The 15,949-nt window shown below is 38.3% G+C and overlaps 1 protein-coding gene across 1 annotated transcript; it reads right to left on the reverse strand.

The window, feature by feature from the left end:
- Window positions 1–6,006: 6,006 nt before the first annotated feature.
- Window positions 6,007–6,948, reverse strand: LOC125121392 (olfactory receptor 1J4-like). The gene has a single exon (XM_047769620.1). It carries the CDS (start codon window positions 6,946–6,948, stop codon window positions 6,007–6,009), a length of 942 nt encoding a protein of 313 aa, XP_047625576.1.
- Between the last annotated feature and the right edge of the window lie 9,001 nt (window positions 6,949–15,949).

Below are 15,949 nucleotides of genomic sequence, written 5' to 3' on the forward strand. Positions count from 1 at the left end.
ACAGCGCCTGGATGGGGGCTTGAACCTGGACACTCACATTAAAAGTTTGATGCTCTATGGTCTGAGCTACACAGTTCCTGCAAATTATAATTCAATAAACAAGTTGGTAAAAATGCTCAGTGCTGGAATTGTCCTCAAACAATCATTCATAATGCTGAATATTTTTATGAACTTTTGGGTCCTAGGCTAAGGGCTTTACCCATGTTTCCTAATTAATACAAAACATCAGCCTTATATATATATTTTTTTTTCAAAAATCACAAAATTTTCATTAGGAATTTGTGTTCTTCAGAGATCCATTTGTGGTTCAGTGTATTATGAACCCTGGCTAGTATCCCCAGCCTTGTTCATTGGGTTAACATTCCAGCATTGCCACAGATTATATTGTAGTCCACAGATGAGGCTATGATCCCTTGATACTGTCACTTTAGTGTAGGCTGGTAGCTACACTTTCCATTCTACCTCTAGCCTAGGATGTGGCCCTAAAAAGAAAAAAAAATTCCAATTACTAGTGATTTTATCCTTTATCTATTTCTTAAGGTGGTGTTTGCCAGGTTCTCTACAGTAACTTACCATTTGCAATAAACTAGTATCATTTGGTTGCTATTTTGAGACTATATAACCAATACACCTTTCTTAATACAATTTCATCCACTGTATCTAACATCCATTGATGACTCCTATATTTAATGTACTATAGTAAAGGTGGTGGCCACATGATGATTTTCTAATTTGATCATTACCTCTATGTTTATTAGTTGTATTCTCTAGAGGAAGGAAATTCCCCTTACTCCACATTCATTTTTTTAATTGACTTATTTATAACATCATGGACTCATGAATTCTTATTTATTCTCTGAGTTGTAACCCATTACTAATATTATTCATTTTGAAGCTCTAATTATTCCAGATTTTGCCAATGGGAGCCCCATAAAGCTGGCTCCTGTGTCCCCATGATTCACTGAGTAATTTTCATTTTCAAGCTCAGCAAAATTTCCCTGGCCTTGACATGTCCGACCCGCCCTAGAACAAGCCATTTTTCTGGGTAACATTGGTTTCCCTTAGAGGAGACTAATATTCATGCACATTTGGCATTATGTGTATTTGTTCATTACAAGAATTCTAAGTCATCTCAGAGAATATAGCCAGGAAACATATATAGAAAAATCACAGTATGTATAATCTAGAAGCAAGAAAACTAAAGAGATGCTTACCCTTAGCAGATGAGTCAGGAGTGGGAAAGAAAGAATGGGGGATGGGAACCAGACAAATGTTGATGTATAATTTCAAACTGTTAATACACATTAAAACACATGAGTTCAAGCCTGTAGCTTCAATTCTAGTTTGAACCAAAGAGTTCTTTCTAGCCTTTCTTTTTCCATGTACATAGCACCTTTCCCCAATTCAGGGGTTATTCTCTTTTCCAGGACAAGGGTACTTATTTACTAAATCTTTGACTATATGTAATTTCAGAATCTTAAATGCAAACCACTGTTAATGATGAACAAACTTCAGCTCAAAATATTTGCTTACCAAAAAATGTGCTTACCATTTTTAGTTGCTGTGAGAGTAGTGTATAGAGAAAATTCAGTGTTCAATAACAACTTAATTACTTTATTTTCCCATTAGTCTGATTATGTTATTAATTGAAATAGAGCTATGCTAATTTTTTGTTTTGTTCTATATTTTTAATTTCCATCACCTTCTTTTTATTTTTTAGTAGGTAAAAGATAACACAGTGAAAACTATACAAATAAATGGACTCATCTCCCTATCTTTTCTATCCAATTCCCACCCCATGCCCTATAGGTAAGCAATCTAATTAGTTTCAAATTGATTCCTCATGTGTTACTTCTTCTCAATGGGAATATACAGGTATATATTATTTTCCCTTCTTTCTCACATAAAAAGTAGTATGCTATACATGCTCTTTTATGCATTGCTTTTTTTCCATTTAATATAACTTGGAAATCCCTCCATATCGATTCATAGCAATATTTGCCATTATTTTTTCATAGCTGTGAAGTACTCAAATGCATTGATGTTGTGTAGTCTTGAAGCCCTAGAAGAAAATAGCAGTGATGAATGTATTAAATGCCACCTAAATGTATACCTCAAATGGTTAAAATGGCAAATTTCATGTTGTGTAGTACATTATACCACAAAAAAAATTTGAGAAAAAGCAAGTCATAATCTCTACATAAATCACAGAGAAGAAGAATAAAATAATAATAATAAATGATAAGTTAATGTTGAGGATATAGAATGACAAATTATAAAGGGAAGCAAGAACAAATACAAAATCAGATGTCTCAATTAGAAAACCTATAGAAACATGGAAAACATAAATTCAAATACATTCTGAAACTTTCCACAGAAAAGAAAATCATGGACTTGGAGAACAGACTTGTGGTTGCCTGGGGGGAGGAGGAGGGAGTAGGAGGAATTGGGAGCTTGGGGTTAAGGGATGTAAACTATTTCTTTTGGAATTGATTAACAATGAGATCTTGCTGTGTAGCAGTGAGAACTATGTCTAGATATTTACAATGCAGCACAATGGGAGAAAAAATTTATGTATACATGTATGTGTAACTGGGTTCCCATGCTGTACAGTGTGGGAAAAAATTGTGGTGGGGAAAATAAAAAATAAACTAAAAAAGGAAAAAAATACATTCTGATTATATGAGATGTTAATAGATCAAATTCTTCAGAAATACAATGATTGTCAACTTACATAAAAAGAGCAAAGCCCAAGTTTACACAGCAAAGGACTAACACTTTCCAGATATATGGACATAAGAAAGTTGAAACTGTTGTGGAAAAGAAATACATGTAAACACTAACTAAAAGAAAGTTGGTATATCTAAACACATATCAGAGGAAGTAAATGAGATGTGAGGGTAGGAGACATGCTGAAGAGAAATCACCCTTCAACTATAAATGCAGTGGTGGTCTCTTGAATGAATAAGAAAAGGCTCCCTGTCATAGGAGAGGATGATGTTGTAGCATTTGCCAATTTCCATAGTGTTTTTAATCCCATCATGGCTAACTTCAGTTCACCAGCAAGGTGTCATTTACTTTGGAGTTAAAAAGAGATGTTCCCAACCAGCTTGAAGCCAATGCAAGCCAATTTCAGCACGTCTTATTGAAAGGAACCACTCTACAAGGAGCAGAACATGATGCTGAGTTGGTATGTTCTCAATAACAATGCATAAAAATATTTAAGCAGAAACTTACATATCTAAAAGGAGAGAAAGATAAAACCACAATCATAATTATGTGACATATTTTGTATAGGATTTTTCACATATTGATAAGAGATGAAGAAGAAGAAAAAATTAAAGATCAAGAATATTTCACAATGCAAGTAACAAACTGGAACTTATTGACATATTATCACTATATATGATGGCTGAATGCATTTCATTTAAATTTACAGAGTTGCCAAACTTGTGATAATTTTAGGAGATAATCTTATGGTGCTTATGGCTACAACATGAGGATTTACTGATTGTCACTTCAAGAAGTTAGCACTATTGACAAATATTTCTAAGGCCTGTTTTTATTTCTGTTCCTGAGGCTGTAGATGAAGGGGTTCAGCATGGGAGTAACTACTGCATACACGACAGAAGCAGTTATGTCTTTGTCATTGGAGTCCCAAGATGAGGAGAACAAGAAAACACTAGCAAGGGTCCTGTAGTATAAACACCACAAAGAGATGAAAGATACAGGTGGAACAAACTTTAAAGAGTCTCTTGGTGGAAGAGACCCACAGAACTCGTCCCAATATGAATATATGAGCCCAAGATGCTAAACAATGGCAGGAAGAAAAGTGTCCCTCCCATAGTAAAGATGACAAGCTCATTGAGGGAGGGTCTGAACAGCTCAACTTCAGGAGGGCAGTGAGGTCATAGGAGAAGTGGAAGATGGTTTTGTCAGCACAGAAAGACAGTTGGACAAAGGTGAGGCTGTGCAACAGGGTGTGGATACAACAGAGGAACAAGGACCCAGCTACTAAAAACACATACAATTCCTGCCTCATGATGGTGCTGTAGTGGAGAGGCTTACAAATGTTCACTTACATGTCATAAGCCATCACTGTGAGAAGGAAATTGTCAAGGCTCCAATAATATATCAATCACTCACATTAAGCAAGTCTCTTTCCAAATAAACCAATGGACTTTCATTCTTCATTCAATAAATAGTTATTGCACAACTGCTTTGTCCCATATTGAGTACAAAAGTGTCAAAAAGAACTGAGAAGTCTCTCTGTTCAAGTTCATATCTTTATATCAAGCAAGGGTCAAACCTCTGTAATTTGCTAAGATGAAAATGGGAAAAGGGCAGAAAGTAAGAGGCACATCTTAAAAAGGATATGAGGCTCCTTACATTTGAAGAGAATTATTGAAGCTATGTCATGGGCTTTCAGTGTAATTTGCTTCACCCTACCTGTTTTGAGTCCCTTAGAATCCCCTGTTATAAAAAATGTCCAATCCAAGCATCCAAGTCAATGTTGATAACTTGAGGCACTCTTCCAAGGGTTTTAAACACATTTTCTTTTTTTTTCTTTTTTGTCTTTTGTCTTGTCCTTTTAGCAACACACCCACAGGATATGGAGGTTCCCAGGCTAGGTGTCTAATAAGAGCTATTGCTATAGGCCTATGCCTGAGCCACAACAATGCCAGATCTGAGCCACATCCAAGACCTACACCACAGCTCATGGCAATGCTGGACCCTTAACCCACTGAGGCCAGGGATCAAACCTGTAACCTCATGGTTCCTAGTCAGATTCATTTCCACTGTGCCATGATGGGAACTCCTACATTCACTTTCAAATTAAATCTTTCCAGTAGCTCAAACAAATATTCTTATGAACATTTTAACCATAAGAAAACAAAACTAAACATTATTTAAATGTGCAAAGATACACACAATTAAGTGCAACAGGTAGAATCACTACATAGAAAATGATCAGTTATACTTTTATTAACTTGATACTGCATTGAAAAGGTAAACATTTTGGAGTTTCCTAAAAGTAAACAATACAATCATAACTGAATGTTTGTAGATTTGGAAGCCAAGAAGCCGAGACATGGAAGCAACATTAATATCCTACAACAGATAAATGATAAAGAAGTGGTACATATATTTAATAGAATAGGCACTCAGTCATATAAAGAATGAAATAATGCCATTTGTGGCCACATGGATGGGGCCAGAGATTATCATAGTAAATGAAGTAAACTAGACAAAAAAAAAATACATCATATGATACGCTTATATTTGGTATCTAAGAAAAAATGATCCAAATGAACTTATACACAAAACAGTATTAGACCCACAGACATAGAAAACAAGCTTACTGTTACCAAAAGGGGAAAGGGCAGAGGTACAACTGAGGAACTTGGGATTTACTTATACACACTTCTATGCATAAAATAGGTACTAACAGGTACCAATTGTATAGAATGTGGAACTATACTCAATATTTTCTAATAATATATAAGGGGAAAAAACTGAAAAATATATGTAGTATATAACATATTTGGAACTGAAATCACTTCGCTCTACACTTAAAACTAACACAACATTGTTTGGCAAATACACTTCAAATTAATAAATTAATGAAGTAAATACTTGAAAACTAAGGACAAATAGATGATCATAAGAAGGCTTAAATATATATATACTTTAAAAAGCTGTAAAGTATCCAAAAGTAATAATAATATAACACACTGAAAAAACAAAATTTAAACACACTTACATAAATACACAAAGGTGTTTGATGATTTGAAGATGAAAATTTGAATGTTCCTGATGGGTAATGACATATTTAGGGTTATGGAGGAATAAAGGGACAATCAATGTGACCTAAGTGAGAGAGATTGATCAAATAACAATGAAAATTTTAAGGACAGTGAGGAAAAATGCTAGACGCATGGGTGCTCAACACACAGTTTTTAAGGAAAGGGTAGTGAATGAAGTAAGAATGTGATTAGGTGATTTTCACTTGACAAAAATGTGGATATTTCTGAAAAGAATCCCTAGAGCCAATGTCATGTCTCTGTTCCTCAGGCTGTAGATGAAAGGGTTCAGCATGGGGGTGACCACTGTGTACATCATGGAAGCAATGATGTCTCTGTCCTGGGACTGGCCTGATGAGGAGGAAAGGTACACTGCCATCATTGTTCCATAGAACAGAGACACCACAGAGAGGTGGGAGCCACATGTGGACAAGGCTTTGCAGAGCCTTTTAGTAGAGCGGACCCTCAGGAGGGAGAACCCAATACGGCCATAAGAGACCAGGATGCCACTCAATGGAAAAATGACAACTGCTGCCCCTGCAGTGAATATGACCAGCTCACTGAGAGAGGTGTCTGAGCAGGACAGCTTAAGCAGGGCATCAAGGTCACAGAAGAAATGGGGGATGATGTTGTTAGCACAGAAGGACAGTTGAGCCAGAAGAAGAGTGTGGGTCAGGGCATAGGCACAGGAGAGGAGCCAGGATCCAGCCAACAGACACAGACACAGCTCCTCCCTCATAATGATTGTGTAACGTAGAGGGTGACAAATGGCCACATACCTGTCATAGGCCATCACTACAAGAAGAAAGTTATCTGTGCAGCCAAAAAATATGAAAAAGTATGTTTGTGTTAAACACCCTGCATAGGGAATGGGTTGATCCTGAGTCTGCATGTTCATCAGCATCTTAGGGACAGTGACAGATGAAAAGGAGACATCTGTGAGGGCCAGGTGGCTGAGAAAGAAGTACATGGGGGTGTGGAGGTGAGGGTCCAGCCTGATGAGCAGGATGATGAGTAGGTTTCCCAGCACTGTGGTCAGGTACATGCCCAGGAATAGGGCAAAGTACAAGCCCTGCTGCTCTGGCTCAATGGGGATCCCCAGGAGTTGGAACTTGGACATGCTGCTCTGGTTCTCTCTCCTCATGCTCCTCTCCTGTCTGCTGGGGAAGGAGGTGAGTGGGAAATGTCAGAGACATTGAATTCAGGATTTTGGCCACCACACTTTACCTCTCAGCTTCTAGTGGAGAAAAAGGATAATTGCCTGCATTTCTTTTATCACCTAGTGTTGCCATAGAAAGTGACACACCTTCCACATTCACCATGATTCCTTTTGATGAAAACCAGGAAATTAATTTTTTTGTAATCAACCATGTTTCTGACACTAATATTCTAATTGAATATAGAAGGGTATATACAACAAAGAGGACATCTCTCATGAGACTATCCCTCAAGCACACACCAGACCAAGGACTAACTATGATGGGAAGTTGAAGCCAGGTTCCCTGTTATTATTGTGGCCCCACCACACTCTTGCTTTAGGACTTGGGATGCTAAATCACTCTTGGCCTCATGTTGTCCCTGGATAATGTGAGGATGCAAATATCACAATTTCAGAGAGGTTAAAAAAAGGATGCTAATTCATTACGCATTAATAACTAAGAACATTTTCCTGCATAAAATAACACCAAAATTGCATACATTATTTATATGAGAGGATCTGTACAGCCCCACAAAAAGTATCAAGTTCAGGAATTTAATAAAATAGTATTATAAGGTGGTCACCATAAAGCACCAAGAAGCTGACCTAAAACTTATGTTATCTGAGCTCTTACACACTTCAGGTGAATTTCTGAGCTCATATCATATCACTGGGGTAATTTCCATACTCGAACTTGTCTTATGCATTTTTATCTTCTTGCCAAGAAATAAACCTTACTTCAGTGCATGGACCTCTATCTATCTCTGTTTACATCTGATCCTCCAAGTTGGCACAGATCTGGATATTCATCATTAGGAAGACACCTGATATCTATGATGGGGTCTGAGAACTGAGAGATCCTGAAGGATTTAGGGTGTCTCTTAGAAGTCAGTTTCCTGATTGACCAGCACTATTTACAAATATTGATCTTCACACTGAAAATGAACACAATGGTAGACAAATTCATTTTTCCATCATTGCCTCACTGAACTTTTCAAGAGTCCTAGGAGGGAGGTGCTATTAAAATTCACTATTTGGAGTTCTCACTGTAGCTCAGTGGGTTAAGAACCCAAATCATATCAATGAAGATAGTGGTTTGAACCCTTGCCTCATTGATTGGGCTAAGAATACAGCATTGCCATGAGCTCTGATGTAGGTTGCAGAGAGGGCTAGATCTGGTGTGGCTGTGGCTGTGGTGTAGACCAGCAGCTTCAGCTCTGATTCAAGCTCTAGCCTGGGAACTGGCATATGCAGACTTAAAAAATACAAAACTTCCCTATCAACATACTCAGAAGGAGTAGGAAATGAACATGATAATAGAGGTAGTAACAGCTCTAGTCACATTTCTCTCTGATGCTTTTAAATACATACTGGAAACTTTGATCCTATGACTCTACACTTCCTCCCTCTCTTTAGTTAGGCAAATAGGCAAGACCTTAAGAAGTATTTTGGGATTTGAAGAAGCCCTTCTCCTGAGATAACTGCCCAAACTCATAATCCTGCCAACCTTTAGTTTGCCTATGATTTTCATGTGGTTTCAAGATCATTCAAACTATCACTGTTTATTTCTGTCTGGGGGGCAGAGAACAGTGTTTTTTCCCTTTCATTTTACCAAAAGGAGTAGTTCCACCACTTAACCATTCTCACATAGATGTTGCATAGTGGAACCTGGTCTCAAACATTGATGTTTACCATCATTTTTCACTACAGGCAATCCACCCAATTCTTTTTATGGGGGAGTAGAGAGGCAAAGGTGAAATGTTAAAAGTGAAAAGATAAATGTTAAAATATGCCTTGGGGAGGAAATTGACATTAACACTATATAAGAATCTGTCAGCAGATGCTTGTTCCAGACCAAGGAGTTGCTTGGTGTTGTTAACTGACTCAGTTCACAGGGCACAAAGAGGGAACAGGCACTTTACCCTCCTGCCAAGCACAGGCTTCTCACTGAAAACTTCAGGGTCAGACTTAGCCCAGGATCTCATAGATCTCCTGCAGGAGAACAAGAGCTCCTAATGACACCCAGGAGCTGCAATGTGAACTGAAGGGAAAAATACAGAGGTTGTACATTGATTCCATCAGCCCAGTGTGCCAAGAGGTGAATGAGAAACTGCTCAATAGTGAAGAGGAGACAGTATGTGACCTAGTGGTTGTGCACTGAGACAGATCCTATGGATGGGCTTGCTTTTCCTGTCTTCATATAAAAAATTGTCCCCTGCTCAATTAGGACGTGGAGAGTCATGGGATTGGGTCTCCATGAGGCTACAATTTGCTAAGGGCTTATGATATGTCTTGCTTCTTAAGCACCTTACAGACAAGATCTGTCAGCAATTAGCATGATCCCATGTAAGAGCACTAGATGCTGAGAATCACCACAGCAATACTCTAGTCAAAGCTCTGGATGCTGAGACTCACCACAGCCAAACCCGAGGCAACTAAGCTATTAATTGGGGAAAAGATAATGTCTGAGTGTCAAAGGATGTGATTCCAGATGTGAGTCTTTCATTTCTAAATGGATTGAACAAAATAGAAGCCAAGTGTCAAAAATATTGGGCTTCCAGGGGCCCTGCTGGAGGAATCAAATCACAGAAAAATGTTTGCCAATAAATCTGCAATTTAAGTTTCCTATGGAGGTGCCTCTGTAGCTTTTGGTTTCAGGCAGGTGGAGAGTAAATAAATGTGAGATATCACATACTCATTCTCACACACACACAGAGATATTTACCTCTTCTGTGTGAATAAAGTCAAGGTGTGGGTTTGTTACACAAAAGAACTCAGATACTATTACAGACATATACTTGCTAAATGGATGTTCATAGATTCCTCTGCCTTATACTCTAACTAGGTAAATACAGTCAGAGTGTGAGTAAGCTTCACACAAATCTATGCAAACTCACAAGCAAAATACACATGTACAACACAGCAACACACTCAGGACTGTCAAGCATCCTAGACCCAAGGCATTGTCTTTACAAGAAGTCCTTCATATTGGGATCACAAGCAGTGCACAATCTCTTACACATGACATACAAGCAGCAGATACAATGTAATAAGCACACACTGAGGAAATGTCCAGGCTACCCTGACCTCTGTATATCCTAGTGTGCATCATTCAGTGTGTTTGTCAGGTACAACAACACAAATACGTACAACTTCTCTGATGGTCACATTTACACACAGAAAAACATGCATGACTGGGGATGTTTCTAGGCTCCTGAGCTATACCTGAGCTCTGAGTTGAAACACCTTCTGCATCATTCTGTTACCTGAATCCTCACTTTCTGTCCAGAAGACCCAGAATCCAATGAAAGAGAGCAAACTTTGGTGGCCTGAGGGCCATACAGACTCTCATGTCAGTTCTCCAGCTTCAAAATGATGCACAAGGTGATCTCCTTCTCTCCATCATAAAGAGACCCCATAGGGAATCTACCTCAGTCCCCGACTAGAGAAGCAGTCCACTGGGACACCTGCCCAACTCCCTCCTGGCCTCTCATGAAGGATGATTAGGGTCCACAGGGGCTGAGCGGCATCTGGTTTCACAGAAGAACATGTCCCTGATATGAGTGGTACCCTGGGCTTCTGGCCAAGTCTCAATGATAAGCAGGAATTTCCTCATTGCCTATGGACTCTGCATCATGAGCACAGCTCTTCCCAAGGGTGGTGTATGGCTCAGGCAGTGGAAGTGTCTCTGCAGGTTCCCCAACACCAACACAAGCTTTCATTAGAACACACAGCCCCTTAAAATGTGCATTTCTCCCCATTCACCTGGAAGGTTTTGTGGGATACAATCTATGCCTTGTTCAGGGGAAGGGGGGTTGAATACAAAACTCTGGGAAAAAATACTCTGGGTTCTTCCCATACTAAGAAAGCATTCTAGAGCTATTTATCAAAGACCAATGAGACTCAGTTAATACAAAATGGAAATAATACTCATAGTATTTCTGTAACATTGAAGGAAGGTTAAATGAGCAACTAATGAAAGCTTACTAAATGTTAAGGTTTATTGTCAATGTCTTTGTATCACTAGAGACTAGTTACAGCTCACAACAGGCAAATGTGATTGTTAACTGTTGAATGAATTCATCTGTTCATCCATTCACTCATCCCCATAAATAATTAAGATTCCCACAAATGTAATACTCATATATTCTATAGGGACATAACACATAACATAAACAGAAATCCCTCTGTTTGAGCATACATCCAAACTGGAGGTGGCACAGATTAAAAAAAAAAAAAGTTGAGGCAAAATGAATGGCGGGTAAATGCTGACAACTGCTATGGAATGATGAAAATCATGCATGGAGCTAGGGAGACTCAAGAAGTTAAAAAAAATACCCCAGTGCTACAGGATTCTTTTCCAAAGAAACCCAGACACCCCTTCAATCAAGTGGCTCCAGGTCTGTAAATTTGTTTACCACCACACTCCTATTAGACTTGCTAAAATTGAAAAGAATGCTGCTGTCAGTGTCATCCAAGATATGACAGAACTGGAACACTCATACACTGCTTGTGGGAGTACAAAAGAGTCTGAACAATTTTAAAAAGTTAAACATACATTTTGCATGTCAGTAGGTATTTTTCCAAGGTAAAATAATATATATAGTTATACATAGATTTATACAAGAATGCCCATAAGAGCTTTATTTAATAGACAGAAGTTGGAAATACCACAAATGTTCACCAATGGACTTAATGATATTAATTAATGGACTTGCTAAGTAACATAGGAAATTATACTCAATATTTTGTAATAAACCTTAAGGGAAAATTATCTGAGAAGAATATATGTGTGTGTGTTTTTGTGTGTGTGTGTGTGTGTGTAATAAACTTTCTTATATTATCCTCCATCATGGTCTATCCCAAGGGAATGGATAAAGTTCACTGTGCTATACAGTGAGGAACTCATTGCTTATCCATTTTAAATGCAATAGTTTGTATCTACTTAGCCCAAACTCCCCATCCATTCCACTCCTCTCTCCTACTCCTTGGCAACCACAAGGCTCTTCTATGAGTCTGCTCCTGTTGTGTAAATAGGTTCATTCCTGCTATATTTTATATTTCACATTTAAATATATGATGTTTGTTATTCTGACTTGTTTCACTTCCTATGAAACTATCTAGTTGCTTCATGTTGCCGCAAATGTCATTACAACATTCTTTTCCATGGCTGAGTAGAACTCCTTTCTCTATATGTATCACAGATGCTGTATCCATTCATCTCCTGATGGACACTTAGGTTATTTCCAAGTCTTGGCTATTGTGGACAATGCTTCTGAGAATATAGGGGCGCATGCATATTTTTGTATTGTAGGTTTTTCTGGATATATGCCCAGAAGTGTGATGGCTAGATGATATGGTAGTTCTATATTCAGTTTTCTGAATCAAAAGGTATACTTTACCATATGAAGTTTATTGTATGTCATTTATACCTCTACACTCTGGGTGTTTTTAAAGAAACAATAACAAAATCAAGTATTGCCATGTTATTCCTCTATGGAATCCCTTCCATAGGGTTCCCAAAGCAGACTGAGAACCAAAAACAAAACTATAATTGATAATTTTGTATGTCAACCTGGCTAGATACAGTACTCAGATATCTTGTCAAACACACATCTAGATATTTCCATGTCATTATCTTTATGGATGAGATTAAAACAGTGATCTTCAGACACTAAGTAAAGCAGACTGTCCTCCACAATGAGGGTGCTCATTATCCAATCAGTTAAGGACCTCAAGAAAAAGAACTACTTCCCACAAAGAAGAGGCACTACTGACAGCAGCCTACCTTCAGACTCAAACTGCAACTTTTCCCTAAGCTTCCAGACTGCCACCCTACCCTTTAGATTTTACCCTTGCTAGCTTCCACAATTATGTTACTCAATTCTGTAAAATAAATCTTTTTTTGGATGCCCTTTAGTAGATGGAAGTTCCCATGCCAGGAATCATCAGACCCACAGTAGCCTCCTACACCACAGCTGTGTTAATGGGATAACTTAACCCACTGCAGAGACAACACCAATCCTATAATGCCACAACAGGAACTCCATTAATCTCTTTCTCTTATACACACACACACACACACACACACACACGCACGCACACACACACACACACACATCCTATTGTTTCTACTTCTCTGGAGAATCCTGACTAATAAACCTACCATGACCTTAAGTGCCCTAACAATCTGGTCCTCTGATATCTCTGAAATAATCACCCACCATCCCTCCCTTACTTAGTCCTGTCCAGGAACAGAGGCCCAGTTAATGTCCCTAGGATAAGCCAGGCACCATTTCCCCTCAGAGTATTTATAGGTACTAATCTCCATGCTTTTGCCCAGGGAGACCCATGGCTCACTTCCCTATCATCATTAGCATCTTTGGATGTTACCTTCCCAATTAGCTCTACCTAGACCACATGATGTTAAATTCTGAATGCCACACCAGCATTCTCCCCCCACCTTTTTGATTTTTAGGGTTACACAAGGGGAATATGGAAATTCCTGGGCTAAAGGTGGATTTGGAACTGTAGCTTCCACCATACATACAGCCACAGCAAAGCTGAAACCAAGCCCCAACTGAGACCCACACCACAGCTCATGGCAATGCTGTATCCATAATCCACTAATCAAAGTTAGGGATCAAACCTGTGTCCTCTTTGATATTAGGTTTGTTATCCTGAGCCATGACAGGAAATCCCTGATCCCCCTTTTATTCCTCCTTTATTCACAGAAGTTTTTACCTACCAAAAACTTAGAATTTACCTATTTCAAACATGCATACCCATATACCATAGAACTTTCACTCCATGGACAAGGGCTTAATCTCTAGAATATATAAGCAACTTATACAACCCAACAGCAAAAAAGCCAATCAATCAATGGAAAAATGGGCAAAAGACCTGAATAGACATTTCTCCAAGGAAGATATACAGATGGCCAGCAAACACATGAAAAAATGCTCAACATCGCTGGTTATAAGAGAAATGCAAATCAAAACTACCATGAGATACCACCTCACACCAGTCAGAATGGCCATCATTCATAACTCCACATATAACAAGTGCTGGAGGGGCTGTGGAGAAAAGGGAACCCTCTTGCACTGTTGGTGGGAATGTAAATGGGTACGGCTACTATGGAGAATAGTTTGGAGATACCTTAGAAATCTATACATAGAACTTCAATATGACCCCACAATCCCACTCTTGGGCATCTATCCAGACAAAACTCCACTTAAAAGAGACACATGCACCCGCATGTTCATTGCAGCACTCTTCACAATAGCCAGGACATGGAAACAACCCAAATTTCCATCAACAGAGGATTGGGTTTGGAAGAGGTAGTATAGATACACAGTGGAATACTACTCAGCCATAAAAATAATGACATAATTCCATTTGCAGCAACATGGATGGAGCTAGAGACTCTCATACTGAGTGAAATGAGCCAGAAAGATAAAGACAAATACCATATGATATCACTTATAACTGGAATCTAATATCCATCACAAATGAACATCTCCACAGAAAAGAAAATCATGGACTTGGAGAATAGACTTGTGGCTGCCTGATGGGAGAGGGAGGGAGTGGGAGGGATCAGGAGCTTGGGGTTATCAGATACAATTTAGAATAGATTTACAAGGAGATCCTGCTGAGTAACATTGAGAACTTTGTCTAGATACTCATGTTGCAACACAACAAGGGGTGGGGAAAAAATTTATACATGTAAGAGTAACTTGATCCCCTTGCTGTACAGTGGGAAAATAAAATAAAATAATATATAAGGAAATGATGGCAATTTAAAAAATAAGTTAATTTTATGGTGGGTTAGAAGCTTAAATCTTGTTCTGGAAAAAAAAAGGAGCATCATGAACTGGATCAAGAATGCTGGAATGTAATCTCTAAAAAGGGATATATTTTTTTAATTGTATACTCAAAATGTAGAACACTCCCTGGCACATACTGTCATGCAGGAGATATTTTTGGGTGTAAATATTTTAAATTCAGGCATTTAGCACTTTTTCATATTAGAAGTGAGATCTCTCAGGAAAATACAACACTCCTTTCTAAGAATAAAATTAATCCAATAGCCATGGACTATTCTCAAAACAAATATCCAATTTAGGGGAAACAATTTAGTCTTCCTGCAATGTGGAAATTTGGTAATTGGATTGACTACTCAATGCTCCTCTACTGTCAAAAGCACAATCAAATTAAAGTTTATTTAGGTTTAGCCAACAATCAAAAGCACAATATTAACTTGATACAGCATTGAGAAGATAAGCATTGTGGACTTTACTAAAATAAAAGATTATGAACTTAACTAAAATAAAAGATTATGAACTTAACTGTTTTTAGCTTTAGAAGCCAAGTCTTGGAAGCAACCCAAATGCCCCTCAACAGATGAATAATAAAGATAATGTGGTACATTTATATAATAGAATATTGCTCACCCATAAAAAGAATGAAATAATGCCATTTGTAGCATCATGGTTGGAGGCAGAGAATATCACACAAAATTAAGTAAACCAGCCGAGACAAACATATATCATATGGTATTGCTTATATGTGGTATCTGAAAAAAATGACACAGCAAGTTCCTGTTGTGGTTCAAGGGAAATGAGTCCAATAAGTACCCATGAGGATGTGGGTTTAAAGTGGCCTTGCTCAGTGAGCTGTGGATCCAGAATTGCCCTGAGCTGTGGCATAGGTCACAGGCACAGCCTGGATCCACATTGCTATGGCTGTGGTGTAGGCCAGCAGATATAGCTCCACTTTGACTCCTTGCCTAGGAAATTCCATATGCTACTGTGTGACACTAAAAATGCAAAAAAAAAAACACACACACACACAAAAGATACAAAGGAACTTATATGCAAAACAGAAATAAACACAAAGACATACAAAAAAACTTATGGTTACCACAGGGTTAAGGGTAGACGGACAA

The sequence above is a fragment of the Phacochoerus africanus genome, chromosome 2 (assembly GCF_016906955.1).
Source record: "Phacochoerus africanus isolate WHEZ1 chromosome 2, ROS_Pafr_v1, whole genome shotgun sequence".
Classification (NCBI taxonomy): Eukaryota; Metazoa; Chordata; class Mammalia; order Artiodactyla; family Suidae; genus Phacochoerus; species Phacochoerus africanus.